Source organism: Pituophis catenifer, unplaced genomic scaffold (assembly GCF_029215685.1).
Source record: "Pituophis catenifer annectens isolate HBS135680 unplaced genomic scaffold, rPitCat1.0.hap2 SCAF_1, whole genome shotgun sequence".
Classification (NCBI taxonomy): domain Eukaryota; kingdom Metazoa; phylum Chordata; class Lepidosauria; order Squamata; family Colubridae; genus Pituophis; species Pituophis catenifer.
The window spans coordinates 162,803,413-162,825,214 of NW_027256881.1; the positions used below are offsets into that span (position 1 = coordinate 162,803,413).

Here is a 21,802-nt window from a genome sequence, read left to right on the forward strand (position 1 = left end):
GGTCAGGCTGCCAAGCTCCACTGTCCTCTCACGACAGTGGCTAAGGAGGTGCATATCATTCGACCCCGAAAGTTTCCAGGGTGGCCGTCTCGTGGATGTCTCGTGGGTACCAGTTGAAGGCCTTTGGGCTGAGAGACTACTTAAACGGTATCACAGGAAATACCCCCACAAACCCGGGAACAGTGTACGGACAATTACATGATTCCATGTTCATTTTGTTACCTTATGTCTTACAGGTGGACCCCTGGTAGGGGGAGCCGCCTGTCGAGACCCCACGCTCGACACTCCGACGATGAAGTCTCCTGCAGTCACGGAAGCACCACGGAGGGGGGGTGGGGATGGGGTTAATATGTTTCTGAGCACAATCCGGTGGAGGTGGGTGTTAGGGTAATCAGGCGGGCGGTCACCCTGCGGCCGCGATAGGGTGGTAGGCAGCTGCTGCACGTTGCTGCTCTTGATTAGTGGGACGGGCCAGCTAGGAGGAGCCCGGAAGTACGGCTAATGGGCGCACTTATTTAAGCCGCGTTGGGCGACGGCGACGCCCAACGCCGACTTTGTATTATCTTTACCTGAACTCAGCAAGTTTTTGCAGCACCTCCGGACACTGAATAAATCGTTTCCTGCTTTAACGAGCCTTTTTTTTTTTTTTAATAAAAAAGTTTTTATTTTCTGATCAAACAAGTATACAATATAAACAATCATTCATACTATCATCAGAAAAAAAGAAAAAAAAATCAATTTGGTAAACTCAATCTTCAACCCCTCCTCACCACCCCCCACCCCCGACTTCCCAGAACAAAAACAGGGCATAGATTTCACCAAACATTCGCTAAAATAAACTAGCTAACTGCAAGATTTAATAACTCCCAAGACCCCTTAACTCCCCTTTTACAATTTCATCAACCTCCCTTTATATAAACACAAAGTAACATGTAATCCAATAACTCTAAGAATTTTAAAACCATTAACAAATCTTAAACATTCAAACCTAAAAACATTTTTCCCCCTCCTACTTTTCTCAAAGTTCAGATATTTTGAAATCTCATAACAAAAAATAAACCTTAGATATTCACTAATTAAATTTCTACATTTTTATAATTAACCATTAGTACATTAACTAGAAAACCAAAAAAGATTAATCAACCATTAATACATCGTATTTAAAAATCAATATTCAACTTTATACTTTTTCCCCCTCAGTAGTTATAACACCTAAAACATAATCAATTTAAACCATGAATAGAACAACTGCAAAGCCAAAAAAAAAAAAATTAATCTTCCATTCTTGGTTTCTTATTTTGAAATCTCATAACAAAAAATAAACCTTAGATATTCACTAATTAAATTTCTACATTTTTTAAGTTTCTAAATTTCCCCCCTTCATTATTCCTCCCTCCAATTTTTAAAATTTAAAAGATAATCAACAACATAATTAACCATTAATACATAAACTAAAAAACCAAAAAGGATTAATCAACCATTAGTACATCATATTTAAAAATCAATATTTAACTTTATACTTTTTCCCCCCTCAGTAGTTATAATACCTACAACATAATCATTTTTAACCATGAGTAGAACAACTACAAAGCCAAAAGAAAAGGTTAATCTTCCATTCTTGCTTTCTTTTTATATTTTTTCCAATCTTTCTGCATCCCTCCTACTTCTATTTTGAGGAGGTTTTTCATTTTAATTTGAGGTTGATATAACTGCAAAAATTGTCCCCTTTTTAAAAAAGTTTCCTCTGATTTAGAGCCCCCAAATCGCCTCTTCATGCTTATATAAATCAGTTCATTCCTTCCTCTGTAAAACCAAAGTTTGTCAAGAGTTTGTGAAGAAAAGTTCAATTGTTTCTTTTCTATTAAATGTATAGATGCCACTGACAAGTCTCCTTCATCTTCTGAAACTTCGAAAGTCTGGTCATTTACTACTTTTTTCCAAACCAAGTCATAATTTTGAAGGATTCTATCAATTTTTCCGAAAAAAGCAGAGAGTAAGCTCGAAAATTCTTGAGAAAATTCTTCCACCCTCTCTGCTGCAATATCTCCTGAGTTGTCATCATGCTCCGTAGTTGTTTTGATTTCCTCAGTCATTTCTGTTGTTATCCCTTTAAGAATTGCTATTTGGTTACTTATAGCTGCAGTGTGATTATTCATGGCTTCTTTTATAAATTCTGTAAGTTCTGCGTCAAAATCCTTACAACTCTGTAAATCAGACAACTGTTTCGTTTCTGACACCTCCAAATAGCATCCAGCACTTTCAAGATCTCCTTTCTTAGAAGCCATTTTATTTTAAAGAAATTTTCTTTCTTCCCACAACCATAAAATCATAAAGTCAGAGCCATCCTTTTGAGCAGCATTCAGCAATTTCTTTATAAACAATCTTTTCCCAAACAGCTCTTCAAAATCTATTCCAGCAACTTAAAGCCAGTCTCTGAGCACGAGTCTATTAGCAAAAACTTTTTCTAACTTTCCCTTTTAAAATCGCAACAAAGAAACGCCATCTTAACTTCCAGCTCAGAAAATCCAATTAGAAACATTGTATCCCCGGAGTTAAGTATTATACTTGCAAAAAGCTTGTCCTCCTGCTTCTGTTCCGCCTGCTTTTTTGAAATCATTTAATCTTCTGTTTGACAGCAGAAATTGGACGCAACACCTAGCTCTGTAAAAAAAAACAGAGTCCCCCCGGATCCGGAGCTTCAGTGGGCTGAACGGGGAGCTCTCACCCTCCTAACCCCTGGAATTAATCCAGGGGTTTTCAGGGAGCTCTACCCTCACCCACCTGCTCTCCTCCCCTTCTTTTCCCGAAGGGGAGATTTTCAAGCCGTTTGACAGCTGATTAACACTGTCAGAACGGCTCAACGGAATCACGGGGGCGGCGGTCTAAAAAGACCGTCAATGGTGCTGCGGAGCCAACCCGGAAGTCCTTTAACGAGCCTTGACTGCAGCGTGGCTTATTACCATCCTCAGTTTTTGGGGCTTTTGGGGGCTGTGTGAGGTTCCTGCTTGTTGCAGGGACCATTTTAGGGCTAGCACAGCTGCTTTTACATTGTGGGTGAGCCAGTTGTGTTGTGTTGTGTTGTGTTGTGTGTGTGTGTAAAGTGTAAAAGTTGCTTTTTGGGGCTTTTTGTGGCTGTGTGAGGTTCCTGCTCGTTGCGGGGCCATTTTGAGTCTAGCACAGTTGCTTTTACATTATGGGTGAGCCAGTTGTGTTGTGTTGTGTTTTGTAGGTTAAAAAAGGGCAAAGAAGTGACATTGACTTGGCCCCGCCCACCCAGTCACCTTACCACCAAGTCCCACCCACTAATTAAGCCATGCCCACAGAACCGGTAGCAAAAATTTGTAGATTTCATCCCTGGTTTGATCTCTAACTCAAGTGACATTTATGTGGATTCTGCCAATGAAACTCTGACCTCTGGACTCGCTGACAACTCTGACTTATATCCTTTCATACTATGGGTTAAACTAACAAAACCTGTATATATAGTACTAATGGAAGAAAACTTTAGCTTACCTGGACATTCCATACAAACTTCAATCATATACTGAGAAAAGGATTATCTTACATCACTGATTTAAAATTAATTATAGGTTATATTTTGGATATTTACAATAGACTATTGTAGCATATGACAAGAATGGGACAAGATTATCTTGGAAAAGCTGGAAGAATATGCCAATTATGTCAACTGTTCGACTAGCAAACCCAAAACAAGTAAACAATCTCGGGAGTTTTGAATTTCCAAAAGTAAAACTTTATTAGATAACAGCATTTTGGTACTGAAGAATCAAAACCAGCTCTAGTTTTTCTGTGCAAATGCTTGCCTAGTTAAACAAAAGCTTCCCTTTCTCTCCACCCTTGGGTGATCATATTGTTCAATTATGAGACATCTTTTTGTTATGGGAACAGTCCAGCTCTTCTCAAACACCTGCAGTGGTGATCATGATGGCTTCCAGGCTCTCTTGATCCATGCACAAATTCTCAGCACTCCATTCCATCCTTCCCTCCCCCCAGTTCATTGGCAAGTTGAATAGCGAGAAGGTTTGAAAGAAGCAAAGCAGTTCAATCTTGACAAATTGCTTGTTTTGCATTTCCTTCAAGCTTGGTGGTGTAGTGGGCAAGCATCCTGTGGAAGGTTTTAAACCAGAGATTAAAATTGCAGATCGCCTTTGGTTAGGTTGCTAAACTGCTATATGTTAAAAGAGTTTAGTTGCTTTATGCTAAAGAAAGGTTCAATATCAATTTTTAGCAATACACAAGGTAGCTGTGACCTAAAGCAATTATGCTGTAAGCTTTGCATTAATAATGTGAACTGTTAATTTTAGTTGATATATTAAAATAAGTAAAGAACAAACTTTTAGCATTACTTAGGGGCTGAAGTTGAGAATGTATATTCAAGAATACAGTCAAAGGGCTGAGGTGGAGAATATATTCAAGAATAAAATCAAAGTCAAGAATACGCAGTCTTGTTTATTTTAATGTCATGGGTTGATGGGGTTTGGAGACTACAAATACAATACATTCTAGTAAACCCATGTTTTAAGGGGAAGCATGCTATAACATACAGTATTATTGCAAAAATACCTTAGTAGAAATCAATGTTTTTACTATTCCATCACTTGCTTCACACGTCTATTGAGATACCTTGCCAATACATATATGGGTAACTATCTAAAATATGCACCCATATCAACTTTCAGTGTATTATAGGAGAGAGCACAATATATTACAAGGAATGTGTACTGCTATATTTCCACACTCTTACAAGGTGATTTGAGTATCAGTATTTACTAAAAGAAGCAGGAGGTAGGCATAAATGTTCATTTGCAGCTGTTTAAATTATTAACGTTTCTTTTTAACCTGATGCTTCTGCAGACACACACACTTCAACTAGTCTGCCTTAGCACAATGACAACCAATCCTTTCAGCTCTATACTTTTTCCACCAGCCGCTATCCTTTGAAAGACATTTGAAACATGCACTTTATGGGCGTCTCGGGCAGCAACAAAGGTAAGACTGCTTTTGCTACTGTTGGATATGACAAATAGTGAAAGTTGCTGAAAAGGCAGACCAATGAAAAACAATAGAAAAGTATCTTTTCATTTGTGCTGTTCCAGGTGAGGAGTTGGAAGACATTTTTGTTAGTACAATCTTTATGTTCTATAATGATTGAAAACTATTAATTTTTTTTTTCAATTTAACATGGATAATTTTGGAACATGGAAAAAATGGAACTATTTAGATTTCTCCATTCATACACAAGTGCTATGACAGTTTACTCTCACATTTCATGCATTAAAAATACTCAAATAATTTACTACACTTCATCACTGGGAGATGATACACAATTAATATATTGTGGATCTTTGTCAAAGCAGTCTCAGTTAAAACAAATTTAGGGTTATTTCAAAATAACTGTGTTTATAATAAAATGAGAATAAGGTCTTCAGGAGCCTCTTCTGTAGCTCAATACTGGTTTCCATATTTTCCATCTCAAAATGATAAGCCATGTTTACAATAATTATCAGTATATTATGGGTGCTACATTACAAAGCAAACATTTGGAAGTTGTAATAGAAGTGGAAGTTGCCCACTCCTATTTTGCAATATGAGGCATCTTTATCAATTAAAGATAAAGAATATAAATATCTTGAGTTTGAAGTGATGTCCTTTCAAGCAAAATCATCTAACTCATCTTTTAATGAAATCTTTTCAATGTTTTAAAGAATTTCAGTGCATATCAGGAAAAGAAAACACACACTCTTCATCAAGTGAAATTATCTCAAGGTCTGCCTTGTTTAAGATGAAGCTGTTCCTTACATCATATACAACTTTAGCTCTCCACCCTCCACCATTAAGTAGACCGGCATCTTATTTATAAGCATCTTTTCCAAGGGATTAAATAAGCTTTTCATAGTTTGCCAATTGGTAAATGGTATATTGTATGTCTAAGTATTTTAAACTTCTTAAACTATTAAACTTTTGTACCACCTTGGGAATCTATTGATTGAAACAATATAGAAATATTCTAAGTCAGAAATGTCCTACAAAATAAGAATTCTGAAATAAAAATCTTAATTTAAATTGTCATAATCCCTATGACCGTGATGGTGAACCTATGGCACGGATACCAGAGGTGGCACTCACACCCCTCTCTGTGCGCACGCATGCGCCAGCTGCTCTTTGTGCGTGCCGGTTTCCAGTGCTCCAGTTCGTGTGAAGATCAGCCAGCTGGTGCATATACGTTCCAGTTTTGGGCACTTGGTGCCAAAACGGTTCACCATCAGTGCCTTATGATAAAGCATTAAAGTGAATATCCATTAAACATTAACTGAGTAAAGTTAATTTTTACTACTTAACTGTCGCTTAAATGATTAGTTTTTAATTAAAGGAAATATAAGGTCAAACCTCTCTTCCTTGATTCATATTTCATTTCTTTCTGCTTATAAGTGGGTAGCCTATTCTCTTATCAAAAATACAGAAAAAATAGTTACATTAATATCCATTGTGCTTTTTAAAAGATGTATCCCAAACTTATCAAGTTATCAACATTTGCATTAAAATGTAGGTATGCAGATGAAACAAAATCTGCTTTATCCTAAATGCAGAAGGAACAGATCTATTTTAAATCTTCTGTCAGATGGTATCTTGATTGTTAGTGCCATTGGGAGCAATGGGAACTCAAAACAACTGCTCCCTTGGACAATCAGTCATTTTAGTTGTGTATTCATTATAAGTAATAAATTCTTACTTAAATCTACCATGTTATGTGCTGAAGAGCCTTAACATGCAGACAGCCAATAATAATGTAACTAAACTGTAACTCAAAATCTGTGGAAACTGCTGAGAACTTGACAACCTGGCAATTTATTAAGTATACGGGAAACATGTCAATGAGATAACAACTTTGTCTCATGATGATACAGGTAGTCTTCAATTTACAACAGATCATTTAATGACTGTTCAAAGTTACAATAGCACTGGGCGTTCCGGTTTGGCTTCTGAAAGGCGGCTCGAAAAACTCCATTTCCATAAGGAAGTGTGAGATAGAGCAGGCGAGGGCAGGTAGAGCCCTCTGCGAAGTCCCCAGAGTTTTTCTTTTACTCTTGGGGACAAAGCAGGATGAGGCTCCCTATTTCCTTCGCCGCTGCTCTGGGCTTCGGGAGACCTCTGCCTTTTGCAGAGCCAGGCGACGTGACCAAGCCTCTTAACGAAAATCAACAGATGGTTTAATTAAAGAGGACGAGATTTGGACTTGGGACCCTAAATCGCAAGTATTTTTAACGATTTTACAAGCGTTTTTAAGTGAAGGGAAAAAAAAGTTTAAAATGGCGACTGCTGAGGCTTGAGAAGAAGAAGAAAGCCGAAAGCAAAAGTCCTTCCGTAACAAGCTACAAAGTAGCAGAATAAACAGTGCTGGCTAGAATCTAGAAGAAAAATATCTATTTTAAGTTTCTTTTTTCTTGGAGATTTGTACTTGATCTTGTTTGGGGAGAAGTTTTCTTTCTTTAAAAAGAGTTTGTGTGGCAGGATGGCGTTAAAACTAATAAAGCCTGACAAACAAGCAGCGGGGGGGGGGTGTTCCCCCATTCACAATTATGTGAACAAGTTTTGAGCTTACAGACTCAGAAGAATGGCCTTAATTTAAAAGAATTTGTCCTGGAGGAAATGGCAAGATATCACGAGACTGTGAACCAGAATTTTGAAAAATTTAGGCAGGAAATTAAAGAATTGATACAACTAAAGTATGATAATTTGCAACGAAAGATTGTAATAGTGACTAATGCTTTTTCAGAAATAGTTATAAAGATGGATACAAATATCAAGTTATTAGAGTCTAAAATGGAGGAAGTTGATGATAAGATTTATAATTTGGACAATAAAATACAAAGAATTGAAAATGATTTGATAAATATTCAAGACAATAGTTTAGAAGTAAAGTCTAAAAAGGAAGCTGGTCACGAGACTTACAATGCAGAAGATATAAAGCAAGGGATTGAAAAAGAAGTTACAATGATGCAATACAGGCTCACGGAATTTGCGGTTAGAATGAGAGAGTTACAGGAAAATAATAGAGATGATTTAAGAAAAATATCTGCTCAAGTTCTGGCCGGGATTTTAAAGGTTCACCCTGAGGAGGTATCTTGTAAGATTGACAAGGCCTATAGAGTAAATTCTTGGATTGCAAAGCAAAGGCAACTGCCTAGAGATGTGGTGATTTACTTTACAGATAAAGAAATAAGAAATGATATTGTGCAGAAATCCTTTAATTCTACTCTACAATTGTATGGAAGAAAGATCTGGATATATAAAGAGTTGCTGCCCAAGATGTTAAAAGATAGAAAGAAATTTGGATTTTTGGTGGCTGAGCTAAAGAAACAAAACATCTCATTCAGGTGGGACATTCCAGTTGGCATAATATTGAGATATCAAGGAGAAAGATATCAACTAAATACTGTTGAAAAAGCGGAAGAATTTTACTACAAGGTTCTCAAAAAGCAAAATCAACAAGAGATAGAAATTCAGGATAAGCAGAAGGAGGTGGAAGTAATGGAAAAACAACAAGTTACAGAGGTTTTTGTAGATGAGCGGCTTCTGGATTCTCCTTCAGAGGTCTCAGCTGGACTATTTATAAATACAAGAGAGGCGGCTCTGGATTCTAATGTGATGACTTATCAAGTTACAGACCAGCATGGAAATCAATCAGTTGATATACAACTTATAGAACCAGAATGGAGATTTAAGCCACAAAAGCAAAACCAACAAGATCAAGTTATAGATCAGCATGAAAACCAAACAGTTGATATACAATTTATAGAAAGGAAATCAGGATGGAGATCTAACCCACAAAAAGTCAAGAAAAGAAGAAGCAGGTCTCACAAAAACAAAAACTTTTAAACTAAACAACAGTGTAATGCCAGTTATCTAAGAGATGATTGAATATATGAAAAGATAGCTGAGGCAAAGTATTGGTTTATATTATCTTGAGGAGAGTGACAGACCTCTGCAGTGCTGTACTTTTGGGATGTGAAAAGGGCCTTAAACTGAATGGATTGGAACTATCTTTTTTTGGATTCTTTGACAAATGCACTACGTTTATGCTGAGCTATAAAGCAAGAGAGTTATGGGATTGGGGCACGCAGATGATCTGATTGTTACCCTATTACGGTGGTTGGAATTAATAATTTAGATGAAAGACACTACTATAGACACTATATGGAATACAAATATAAAGTCACTCGGGTGGTTTTTTTTTTTTTTTTAGAAGATATTTGCCATTGATGGGGGCAGATGGTAATTGAAGATACCGAACCTACTGTTGGAATTAGAATGTGATGTTACCCTAACATGGGTGATGGAGTTAACAATCCAGCTGAAAGACATTACAGAAGATATCATATGGATTACAAGCTTAAAGTCATTTTAAGAGGATTTTACATAAGGGAATACTTTTTAGTGGTGTGGGCAGAAGAATAAAGATATTAAGAATTATTAAGTATGGTAGTCCTGTAGGAAAGTGGGTGGAGACAGGTTAGCTTATTGATTGTTTAGTTTAAGAAAAGGGATATTATGTTTAGATATGAATATATGTAAAAGATTTGAGTTAAGAGATATATCTATGGGGGTGGAGGAAATGGGCAGACTATGAGTTGAATCAATGTTAAATTAGGAATTATTATATAGTCTTATAGTGGAAGGTTGTTTTGAAATGTTATATTAATATACATAAAAGATTTGACTTAAGAGATATATGTATGGGGGGGAGAAAAAGGGTAGATTATGAGCAGAAATTGCTAAACTGGGAGATATAATAATATGCTAAATTAGGAGTTATTATATAATGTTATAGTAGAATGTTATTTTGAAATGTATAGTATAAGGGGGATATAATAATATTAGAAAGAAAGGGTCAGCGTATGGGGGATGGAGCAAGGGGATGGTAAAGTATTATATAATCTGTTATGAATTTGGGTTTTATTTTGAAGAAGCCACAGGGGGAGGGGAGGGGAGGGGGAGGGGGGGGTTAGGGAGGAGGGGGGAAAAAGGGGGAAAAATTTATATTTGAAAAACTTTTTCAATAAAAAAAAAAGTTACAATAGCACTGAAAAAAGCGACATGACCATTTTTCACACTTATGACTGTTGTAGCATCCCCATGATAACATGTTCAAAATTCAGTGGCTTGGTAACTGGTTCATATTCATTGCAGTGTCCTGGGGTCCCCTTTTGTGACCTTTTGATAAGCAAAGTCAATGGGGAAACTGGATTAACCATGTTTCCAATTTAACACAACTGCAGTGATTCACTTAACAAATGTGGCAAGAAGTCATAAAATGGGGCAAAATTCACTTAACAAATTTCTCACTTAACATAAATTTTGAGCTCAATTGTGGTTGTAAGTCGAGGACTACCTGTAGTTAAAATGTAATTATGCATTATGCAACTTTTTCTAAAATATATATTTTATTTGTATTACTCAACAGGAATCAACAAAAGCACAGAATAAGGCAGAAAATGTATTTCCATTGCTTAGTCTGGCTCTGGTTTGCTCTTTCACACAGTGATTCTAAAATCTACCAAGCCTGCAAGAAAATCTGTTTTTGCAAAGAAGGGACAATGTTTGTGAACTGCTCAGGAGTTCATGCTCTGGTGTCCAATCTAACGTTTCCCCCTGATGCAGAACACTTGGACCTTTCTCAAAACAACTTGTATTTTATTCCTTGGAAATCTCTAAATTCCCTGTGGAAGTTGCAGGTTCTCCTTTTGAGCAGCAACTCCATTCACAAAGTTGAAAGAACATTCATTTCATTGGGCAGGCTCCACAAGCTTGATATTGGTAGAAATGATATATCATTTCTTGGCAACAGTTTTTCAGTGGGTCTTATTTCTCTCCATGAACTTATTTTGGCCTACAATAAATTGCAGGAGCTACAGTACAAGAGTTTTCAATACCTTGAAAACCTTCAGAAGCTGAATTTGCAAAATAACAACATTTCCTCCATAGAAATGGGGACTTTCCGCAGTCTTACGTCCTTGAGGCAACTTTACCTTCAGAACAATTGCCTTCATGTCCTACATAGTAGATTATTTTCTATGCTGCAACACTTAGAGATCCTGAATTTGGAGGGCAATATGATAAAAACTATTGCTCCTGGAGCCTTTATTCCATTAAGCCACCTTACAACACTTAACTTGATCCACAATAAAATTGAGCATATTAAATTCAAAACATTATTATCTTTGCAAACCCCTGGAACTCACATCTTACTCTCAGACAATCCATGGTTCTGTGACTGTGATCTTCAGAGAGTTTTTGCAAAACTGCACAGTGTTAGGAGACTGATCTTGGATGATTATTATAACATGACATGCATGGAGCCCCATCTGTTGAGAAACCTGCCTCTGTCAGCTGTAGATACGGAGCTTTGTACTGCTGAGACAGTGACTGTTCTTGTTATAACTTTTACGGTCTTTGTAACTGTGGTAGCTGCCATTGTAATGGCTGAAAGGAACAGAAAGAAAAGGGCTGAGAAACGCTGGAATGAGGATAGTGATGTTTCTTATAATGCTCAAAACTGATTAAATATTTGGTAGTAGGAAACTTTGGGCTTGAATATGCTACTTGATTTAGCTATATATATTAGAACAATTTTCAGGCATGCAATTCTGAAGATATGAAGAGGATACATGTGTCTGTCTCCCTCTTATCCTGTTCATCGGGGGCAATGTACTGAGTCAATCTATCAGCTGAGGCTGAAAAAATGCTTTCAACATAATTTGGACTTTACATGTCTTAGGAGTTCTGACTAAAAGTTCTCATCCATATTGCAATCTTCATCCACTGAAGCCGATTTCTTCAGGAATAAGTACAGCAACCACATTGGCAGCCACAGGGTGTTGCTAATGCTGTGACTAATATAGAGATACTAAGAAGATGGAATAGACAGGTCATGAAACAACAGAATCCATTTTTATAATAACATAAGAGATAGAAATGTAATGATTTCAGCATAATTAGCCAGCTTTTGTCTGTTCTAAATAAAAAAGTAAATGTTTCTCGTCTTCACATTAGTTTCTGGAAAAGAATCTCTGAGGCATTCAAAAAGGGTGCCAATTTAAATAGTAATATTCAAAGAACTTTTCAATCTTAAAGAATTTTTGACATACCCTGTTCCCCCCAAAATAAGACATCCCCTGATAATAAGCCCAATCGGGCTTTTGAGTGTATGGCAATAAGGCCAAGTGCTTATTTCAGGGCTCAAAAAATATAAGACAAGGTCTTATTTTCGGGGAAACACGGTATATATCCGTACACAAGAGCAATTAAATATTCTGAAGTGATAACTTATATATATTGTGTGTTTCTGGCTGATGGTGAGGGATGGATTATAGGCAGGGGCAGGATAGATTTACTAATGATTTTTTTCCCCTTCAGTATATTATTATATGTATTATTATAAAGATTACAACAAATAGAAAAATATAGAAAAAAGGAAACTGGGGAGGGTATTAGCCTGGTTAATATTTGAATAGGAAGCTGCTTGGCTACCAGATCTAGTTTGTAAAAATCTGAAAAAGAAATGACAGTACAAAAAACTTCTGTGTTCTACGGGTTATCCTAGAGCAAGGCCAGTCAAACTGGCAGCTGCCCACCCCGACTCCACAAAGGCAAAAAATCATCCCAATATGGCACTCAGGTTTGACACTCCTAGAGACATTTGAGGGCCAGATGTGGTAGCTCTAAGCCAAAGATTTCAAAATGTGGATTATGATTCCAGGGGATAGGACACATTTTTTAAAAAAATAAATGTGTATGTCAGCGTTCCAGAAAACCCCCAACTCCAGTAAAGACGCGGAAGCTGCCAGTTTGCTTATGTTTGTCCAAATTGATAGCACTATCAAAACTTGCTCCTGCTTTATTTGGGCAGTAGCAGCAAGCAACACAGGGAGTGAAGTTCAAAAGTGCCAAACAGCTCTCAGTCAAACTCAGCTGGTAAATTCTGATTGTGATTTATAAAAGTATATAATTTTTTTTCAAAAATTCAATTGCTGTTTTAGAAACCAAGAGACTGACAGTTCTAATCCTGCCTTAGGCATGAAAGTCAGCAGGGTGACCTTGGGCCAGTCACTCTCTCTCAGCCCATCACACCTCACAGGGTTGTTGTGAGGATAATAGGAGCAGGAATGTTTGCCACCTTGAGTTATTTATAAAAAAAAATAATGAAGGCAGGATAAAAATAAATGGCCAGCAGAGTAACATATGTAGTCTCCATAGCACACGTAGAAGTGAAGTTTAGAATTTTGTTTAAATTCTAGTTTTTAAAAATGGGGAAAAGATTACTGTTAAAACAGCTTAAGTCTGGAACCATGAGAGTTTTAATAAACGGTACCTTTTTTGCAGAATTCTAACCAACAAAAGAGTTTTATTCATGTAGAAAATGACACAAATTCATTTATCCATTTTAGGAAGTTACAATACTATAAATTTTGAGAAGCCCTACCCTAAACAATGTGCTAGACTAGGACATCAAAATAAGAAATCCTGGAAGGGGCTCCTTCCAGGCAAATCATTTATTATAGGAAAGTTAAGTTATCCTCGAGTTGAGTTCTGGTCCGATGTTGGAAAGGAAAGGTAATTAAGAGGGACTAAAGTTTTCTTGCTAAAAAAAATTCCTCGAATTCACCTCTATGGGAGAGGCGGTGAATAGTACCGGGAGACTGCTCCACTGGTGATCCACCCCAGAGCATGCATAACACGCCACCGCTAGCAAAGGGGCTAGAAATAATTCGGCTCAACCCGTCGAGCGAGAGAGCTACTTCGTGAATATGCATTCAGTGTCACTTCTTTCGTTCATAAACCAGAGTAGGAATCGAATTACTAAGGCGACGTTTCTCAACGGGCAGAACGGGGCTTCCTTTCCCCGATTGGCTCAATCCTGTTCCGAAAGGAAGCGCGGGCCCCTTTGGGACTTTCCCCAGGCCTTGGCGGGGTGGGGACTCCGTTCTATCCCCGCCTCCGCGCAGGCGGCCGCCTGGCCGGGCAGAGGCTCCCCCAGCAGTACCTGAGCAGCCCTTTCGGCAGCAGTGGCGCCTCAGCGGGCGGGAAGAGCCATGGCGGCGCTTCCTGCGGGATCCATAGTCCCCGATGACCCTTGGGTTTGAGAGTGGATAGGCTTCGGCTAAATAAAGGGGTTATGTTCTTCTGGCCCTGGCTCTGACCAAGCACTTCATTATTACCTCACTTGACCCGTAGGAGGAGAGATTTTTGCCTGCATTTTGGTCAAAAGCCCACTAATCAAGACCATCGCTGGGTGGCAGCGGGACCCACGAAAAGCTCCCCTTATACGGTACTGCCTTTTAACGATCGTTAGGATTTCTGCAGTTCAGGATACAGTATTCCTACAGGACTTTCATTGCTCTTGCAAAGCAGGAACGCGGTTTTACTCCATAGCAAGGAGATTTCACCCCAGCAGCAAAGAGACCGAAGCCACAACAGTTCCCGCCGCTCTGGGATAGCAACGCCCCGCCTCCTTTCATCAAAACGCGAAAGCCCGCCCGCCGCTCTGAGCCTTGCGAATCAGAAGCGGCCGGGGTGCGTTTTACGCGGCGATCGGGCCGCTCTGTTTTTCCTGCCTGCTGGGTTGCTGCTGCCCCTGCCGGAGCGGCTAGAATGCTGGAGGTACGTTTGGACCGGGCGCTGCCCCTGCAGGGAAGACTGCGAGACGGCCTCGTCCTTTCTCCCGCTCGAGCTCTCCGGGTGCACAAGCGTGTTCCTTGTGAGACCGAGCTCATTTAGCGCGCCCGTGTGTTTGTGTTTGTGTGTGTGCATGTTGGCCTGCTCGTCCTCCACCCCCACCGAAACATTTTAGAAATCTGAGTTGACAATTATGCCCACAGAAGTTGATTCACAGGTATAGATCCTTTTGTGAGCTACACAAATGGACTATTATGTTTAGTTTTGAACTTTTCCTTGAGAGGTTCGAAGGTTGCAAAATTTGCAACCGTTTCTTGGGAGGGCTCGGCAGTGTTGCTGTTCCTAATGTTTACATGTGACACTGAACTTCGACACGGGTCCTGTTGGCGGGAGAGAAAATTCAAAACGGACCAAATGTGAATGGTGGCATACAGCCCATGGTTTATTTTCTCATGTGGTCTGAGCGGCATACATACCACATAGTCATGTGGTCTGAGCGGTATACGCAATAGCTTGAAATACGGGAAATAGATCCCCTCCTATCCTTCTGCAAGAGCCTGGAGACGTTGCTCTGCCCGCTGGTCTAGGGACCAAATGGGGGAATTGCACGCTGAAGGTGGCTGCTGGATTGATTGCAGACTCCACGTCCCTCCCCTTTGCTCTCCGTCCATCTTTTTATTATAATATTGATAAATATCTTTATTAATGTCTGCTTAGAGTGGCCCCATGGCAAGATAGGTGGCAAATAAATTTGACAAATAAATAATACATTTTCTCTTTCAATGGTCTGTATGAGAACTGTTTTCTCTTCTTGTTAGCAACTAGGAAGAGGCCATCTGCTCTACATTACCTCAAGTGGCTGGCTGGCTGGCTGGCAGGAAAAACGAATAAGTACCTGCATCTCCAGAGCAGACCTTAGATGTTGGTATGTTCCTAACACTTTATTCCTAACACTTTATTGCAGAATATTGTTGTAGACTATACACATGTCAAGACTTGTTGGGTCCTAAGCTGCCTGTATAGACACCAAGGGTTGCTAAAAAGTAAGACAGATCCCACTATTTAGATATTGTAACATTTTATGATCAGGAAGGAATACTTGGTCAGTCATGAATAATAGCAGCATACAAATGCACAGGGCTCCAAACAAATCAGTATAGTTAACTTCATAATCAGTATAAAGTCATTTTCCCCTATATTAGAAAATTGTTCCTTAGATAGTTGTATGTCCTACTCACTAGTACACAGTGTTTATGCAGATCTGATGTGTCTGTGCTGAGAGATCCCTCTCTTGATCAAAGTTTAACGCCAAATAAGTTTGAAGCCAGGTTTCTTGCAATAAGATCACATTGAACTAGTTATGAAGTCATTATTTCTACATTTCGACAACCAAATGGCTACATTCCAACTAATTGGGATAGCTTTGTTCTGGTGTGCTTCATATGGCTCTGAGCATTTAAAAAAAGCAAAATATTTTACTTAAAAAAAATAGAGACAATTTGAGGGGTTTGTGAACAGTGGGGCTTCTGTTTCCATCAGTATCCTGGTCACTAGAGAGGACGTTTTGGAAATTATGCCAAGTGACTTGTGGGATTATGTTCTGTTAAGAAGATACCAGTGAGTAAAGTCTGATAATAGTGATTTGGCCATCTTCTCATTGCTTGATCTCAATCCTACTGTAAGGTCCCAAAATATTATAACCTTATTATTGTTTCCCTTCACTACAAGAAATGTCTGGTATTGCTATTCCATCCTGTGAACTTCAAAAGTCAGGACAGGGAATGTTCAGGGGAGACAGTTGTAATGAACTTTTCCCATCTCAACTGAGATACGTACCATGCTTTTAGATAGCACAGAAAGAAGATTGATATGAGTTCAGGTCAAATGGCAGGGACATACGTTTGACAAATACCAGATACATTACAGAGGCCTAATAACAGAATATGTTTGTTACAGGAGATAAAATTTAAAGGCATAATATATGTGATACAAATACAAAGGCATATATGTATTACAGGAACCTAATGGTTACAGAATCTAGTATACCAGTATATCATATTCTAGTATTATTTATTATATCCTTATTATTGTTTCCCTTCACTACAAGAAATGTCTGGTATTGCTGTTCCATCCTGTGAGTTTCAAAAGTCAGGGCAGGGAATGTTCAGGGGAGACAGTTGTAATGAACTTTTTCCACCATAGATAGAAAGTTCAACAAATGACATGTTAATATTTAGGTGGTTCTAGAGACAAACAAGGAAGATGATAGGATTGGAACAAATGAAAACACAATAAGGAAACCCCATTAATAAAATGTATAGAATAAAAGTAACTATACAGGAGTCTCTCCTATAGAGTCTTCAGTGCTCTCTGAGCTTGGTTGTTTTCTTGCAGACATTTCATTACCAAACTAGATAACATCAACATTGCTAGTAGCAAGTGGGGTCTCTACTAGCATTGATGAAGTTACTAGTTTGGAAGTCTGGAAGAAAGCAGCCTAGCTTAGAGCATACCAAGGACCCTACAGTTCAATGCTGAGCTACAAATATTGCTTTTTATAGAAATTTGTCCCTCAGCTAATCTTAATTTGACTCATTAAACTGCATTGTTTCCACAGAATTAGGAAGTTACAGTACACAGTTATCCCAAAATTTGCCAAGTCTGAACTATCTCATACTTGTATAAGTTTGGGCAGCAGTATAACAGATTATGCAATATCTGTATATACTATATTTTTACCGAAACAGAAGATGCTGGATGTTGGGAAATGGCCATTATTTGCTCTCCACTCTCAAGAGGAATTGAAGTTAATTCGTCAGGTTTGCGTATTTGGCAGTGCTGGCAATGAAGTTCTTTATGCAACTGAAAATGATGAGGTAACTTTTGAAGATATAACAGTGAATAGCTATTTGTCTTGGTATCGACTTTATCTTTAGTTGTTCATGATTCCATACAAATTTGAAGCTTGACATGCCAAGAATCTTTGCATGCACATTTGTTTTAAGATTTGGAAGGCATGAGACTTCTCTGCCTTGCTTAATATGTAGCTTTTCCCCAGGTCTAACACAAAAAAGAATAAATATACTATATTGTACATCTGTTAAATAAGTCTCACTTCCATGATGTTTATTATAAATTTTATACTTGATGTACACTTTTGGTTTCCTTTAGGGCAGAATACATGGCAGAAATGTGGCTAAAATATATATCCTCAAATATGTAAACTCAAAATTCATTATAAATGCATTTTGGGTGTTTTTAAATATTTTAATTATATATGCTTATAAAAGTATTTTGGTACTGACAGTATCATTGTGTAATAGGTTTTTGCTTTAGGCACTAACTGCAGCGGAAGTTTGGGAATTGGTGATGTACAGAGCAGCATTGAACCTCGAAGAATAAATATTTTATGTGGCAAAAAATTATCTTCCCTCAGTTATGGAAGTGGACCTCATGTTGTTCTGGCTACTACTGGTATGTTATATGGTTCTTGCTATGGTTATTTTATTAATATATTATTTGGAAAGGTTTTTTCTTTTTAAAATAACAATATTATTAAGAAAGGAAAGCTAAGAAATTCTGGGGAGATGCTGAAATTACTTTTCTTTAAATGATAAAGTAGATGGGGTTCTTATACAATTGGGTACTTAGAGCTTAGTTGTTAGAATAGTACATGGAAGGGATGTACAAATAATCTTGACTTGTACTTAAAATTGGGACTGTAATTTCTGTTGCTAAACAATGCAATGATTAAATGAGTCACACCCTATTGTATTACTTTTATGCTGTGAGTATTACGAGAATCCAGTTTAACCCATTGATTTGTCAGAAGCCCTGAGAAGGTCGCACATGACAATCATCTAACTCTGGGACACTGCAGCCATTGTAAATATAATGCTGGCTGCTAAGTGCCTGAACTTTAATTGTGTGAATGCTGCATGAGTTGTAAGGGTGAGGACTGGTCATAAAATCATTTTTTTCAACACCGTCATAACTTCAAACAGTCATAAAACAAATGGTCATAAGTTAAGGACTACTTGTAATAACACTTAGCAATTTGCTTTTAAATGTCACATGGCTAAGAAATATTCAAAATTTGTAATAAAACAACTTGTATGACAGGCAAGCTATGAATTTTAGGATATATTTATTCTATAGCTGTACATATTCTTCATTAAATGTTACAAAACATCATGAGAAATGAAATGTGTTATACCTCAAAACACATCAAAAATTAAGCAAGTCTATACAATCTGACTAGGTTCAAAGTTTCAAATATTGTTTCTGTTTGCCCTAGAATTTTGGTCAATGGGAGATGCTGAAAATACATTATTTTGTTAAAGTCCCTCTTTATAAATTTATGTAAAAGATATGTGTGCTTGGATATAGCAGCAAGGTATTAGATGGGATATAAACAACAATAAATAATTGATTGAATATAATGCATCCTGTACCTAGTGATATTAGGGAAGCAATTAGGAGGTAGTAGATTGGACTACAAAGACATTAGAGAATGGGAAAAAAACAATATAGCAGTATTGTATGAACGTAATTTCTTTCTAGATAATTAACTTTTTATCCAAATTTCCTTGGAACATTCTAGAAATGAGCTATATTTGATGGACTCTGAAAGGTTCCCTCTCAAGGTTTACAAGGAACAATGAACAGGCTCTGCTTATAAGATCATTGTAGTTGCTGAGCTGTGCTTCATTATCTTGATACTGTTCAATTTTAACAGTTATAGTAATAGCACTTAAACTTACATATATATACTTCATAGTGCTTTACAGCCCTCTCTGAGCGATTTGCAGAGACAGCATATTGCCCTCAAACAATCTATCAACCTCAGAAGGATAGAAGGCTGAGTCAACCTTAAGTCGATCAGAATCTAACTCCTAGCTGTGGGCAGAGTTAGCCTGCAGTTATGCATTCTGGCCACTGTTATACTTTAAAAAATTAAAAATATTAAAATGATATTTCTGTTGAGTTATTTAAATTTATTTAGAGACATCTCTGAATAAAGGAGAGATCGGGAAATAACCACTTGTTCTCCAGTCTAGATGATTAATCTAGTTAATGACAAGCTAGCCGCCTAGGCTGAATAGTAAATTGCATCAGTTCTAGTTTCAATACTGTTGCTACCAGTACATGTAGGATTCATAACATGCTGCCATTTCTGTTTGCATTCTTTCTTTCATTGCAAAATCTTCAGAGATTGGTTTACATTGATTTGATGGATGCTGGTTTCCATCAGACCATCTGAGCAGATCATCAGAAATTTCTTCATTTTGCAATAAAGGAATTTGCCTTCCATTTCCTTAAGTGTTTGCATGTTTAATGGCTATTGGCAGTTTTCCTTATCTTGTTTTTACTAACAGTCCCTTGAGTGAAGAAGCTATCCATATTACAGCTATCTTGACTCTACTGGATCACCTGCACTTTTATGTCAACTATGAAAGGTCACTACTGACCAACTTGCACTACATATTCTCCAAAGTCTCAAATTAGTTCCCTAGTCAATTAACCTGTTCTTACTGGTTGATAAAGTACTCATGCCCTATGCTCTTGAATTGTGATTAATGGTAATACAATCACTTTGAATCCATTTGCAGAAGTTGATCTTGGGCTATATTGTGATGATTATGGATGTTCAGAATGCCAGTTTTCAGATATGATCACTGCAGTGTTGGTTTATAATATACTTTTCTCCACAAGCTTACCAAGCACTGTTTCAACTCAACTGTTTACTTTGTTTCATCACATTTGTAGAGCAACATGAATCAAATGCTTCCATTCTTCATGTAAGATCCATTTGGATTCTTAACTTCTGTACCTGGACAAGCCTTGGACCAGACCTTTAGGGAATGCTTTCCCATACTGTTTCATTATTTGGACAAATTCTATAGGCCATCTGCCCAGTTTCATAATAATAAAACGGTTGTGAAAATTAGTCACTATTGATTAATTATCATAGTTTTTATTTGGAATAGAGCCAGTTATTTAAGATGGTTACCTATATTTGCATGTCACAAAAGTATGTGCATAGGTCACTTAGCTAAACCTTTTCACCATTATCTGTGGACCTGAACAATATCAATGTCACTTGCAAGTTCATAAAGTATTCAGTTTTCTGACATATGTACCACAACTATTAGATCAGATGTCAAACTTTGTGTGACACTATTGCCTAGATAGGGTGTAGTTAACGCCTAATTGTCAGATAACTGCAGCTTACTAGATATCTATATAAGTGATGTACAAAGAAGTGAAGAACAGGCAGTATATGTGAAATTCTAGTTCAAAGTATAATCTTTCTATATTTCCCGTTCAAGCATTATGTCTAAATTAGAGTTATGATGGTGGCCTTAAGGAACTTAGGTAACTCAAAGTAAATCTTTGAGGTATATGCCCCAAAGAAGGAATCTTTCAGGTCTGTCAAATGTAGTTTAGCTGTAGAACGTTCTGATGATATCTGTGCAGCTGGTAACAAGCCCTTTGAAGCCAGTATGGGGAAAAGCTTTGATGTTTGGATCTTTTTAATAAGAATGAGATAATAAAAGAGAAAGCAGATAGTCACACTATTTTGTATATCATGTAAAAGAAATTCCACTTCAAGGATAACAATATTTGAATATTGATTGGTTTACAGACATCATTTCCTTCTCAGCCTGCCATCTACTCTGTTTATTTGTTTCAACCGTTATTATATTGATTAATGTTAGCAAAGGGTTCGTTTTTCATTTTTTTGTGATTTATGTAATTATTTCACAATGAAGGAAAATCATCTTGTTATTCATTGTGAAAAAGATAGCTTGTAATGTAGCCAATTTTTATATCAGCCTTTCAGAATTATTTTCTTATATTATAGAGGGAGAAGTATATGCTTGGGGTCATAATGCTTACAGTCAACTGGGAAATGGAACAACCAGTCACAGCTACATTCCTTGCCAAATCTCCACCAACTTGGTAAACAAAAAAGTAATTGAAGTTGCCTGTGGCTCACATCATTCAATGGTATTGACTGCTGATGGTGAGGTGAGAAGAATTATTGTAATTCTGTGCAAGTTGCTTTTGAATTTTGTATCAATTTTATTTTTTAATATAATTT

General features: G+C 37.4%; 3 protein-coding genes across 4 annotated transcripts in view; all 3 read left to right on the top strand.

The window, feature by feature from the left end:
* Nucleotides 1–10,568, top strand: part of LOC139309058 (pericentrin-like) — a 133,698-nt gene extending 123,130 nt beyond the window's left edge. The window contains exon 42 of the mRNA XM_070933136.1: nucleotides 10,484–10,568. Within this exon, the coding sequence (XP_070789237.1) occupies nucleotides 10,484–10,506 (23 nt within the window). The 3' untranslated portion in view covers nucleotides 10,507–10,568. The remainder of the gene's footprint in view (nucleotides 1–10,483) is intronic.
* Nucleotides 10,569–10,616: 48 nt separating this feature from the next.
* LOC139309124 (leucine-rich repeat-containing protein 15-like) lies at nucleotides 10,617–11,579 on the top strand. The gene has a single exon (XM_070933281.1). It carries the CDS (start codon nucleotides 10,617–10,619, stop codon nucleotides 11,577–11,579), a length of 963 nt encoding a protein of 320 aa, XP_070789382.1.
* Nucleotides 11,580–14,584: 3,005 nt separating this feature from the next.
* RCBTB2 (RCC1 and BTB domain containing protein 2) overlaps nucleotides 14,585–21,802 on the top strand; it is a 41,334-nt gene continuing 34,116 nt past the window's right edge. For both annotated transcript variants that reach the window (XM_070933137.1, XM_070933138.1), the window contains exons 1-5: nucleotides 14,585–14,679; nucleotides 15,513–15,619; nucleotides 17,312–17,570; nucleotides 18,018–18,168; nucleotides 21,563–21,729. In XM_070933137.1, coding sequence (XP_070789238.1) covers nucleotides 17,445–17,570; nucleotides 18,018–18,168; nucleotides 21,563–21,729 — 444 coding nt within the window. In that variant the 5' untranslated portion in view covers nucleotides 14,585–14,679; nucleotides 15,513–15,619; nucleotides 17,312–17,444. The remainder of the gene's footprint in view (nucleotides 14,680–15,512; nucleotides 15,620–17,311; nucleotides 17,571–18,017; nucleotides 18,169–21,562; nucleotides 21,730–21,802) is intronic.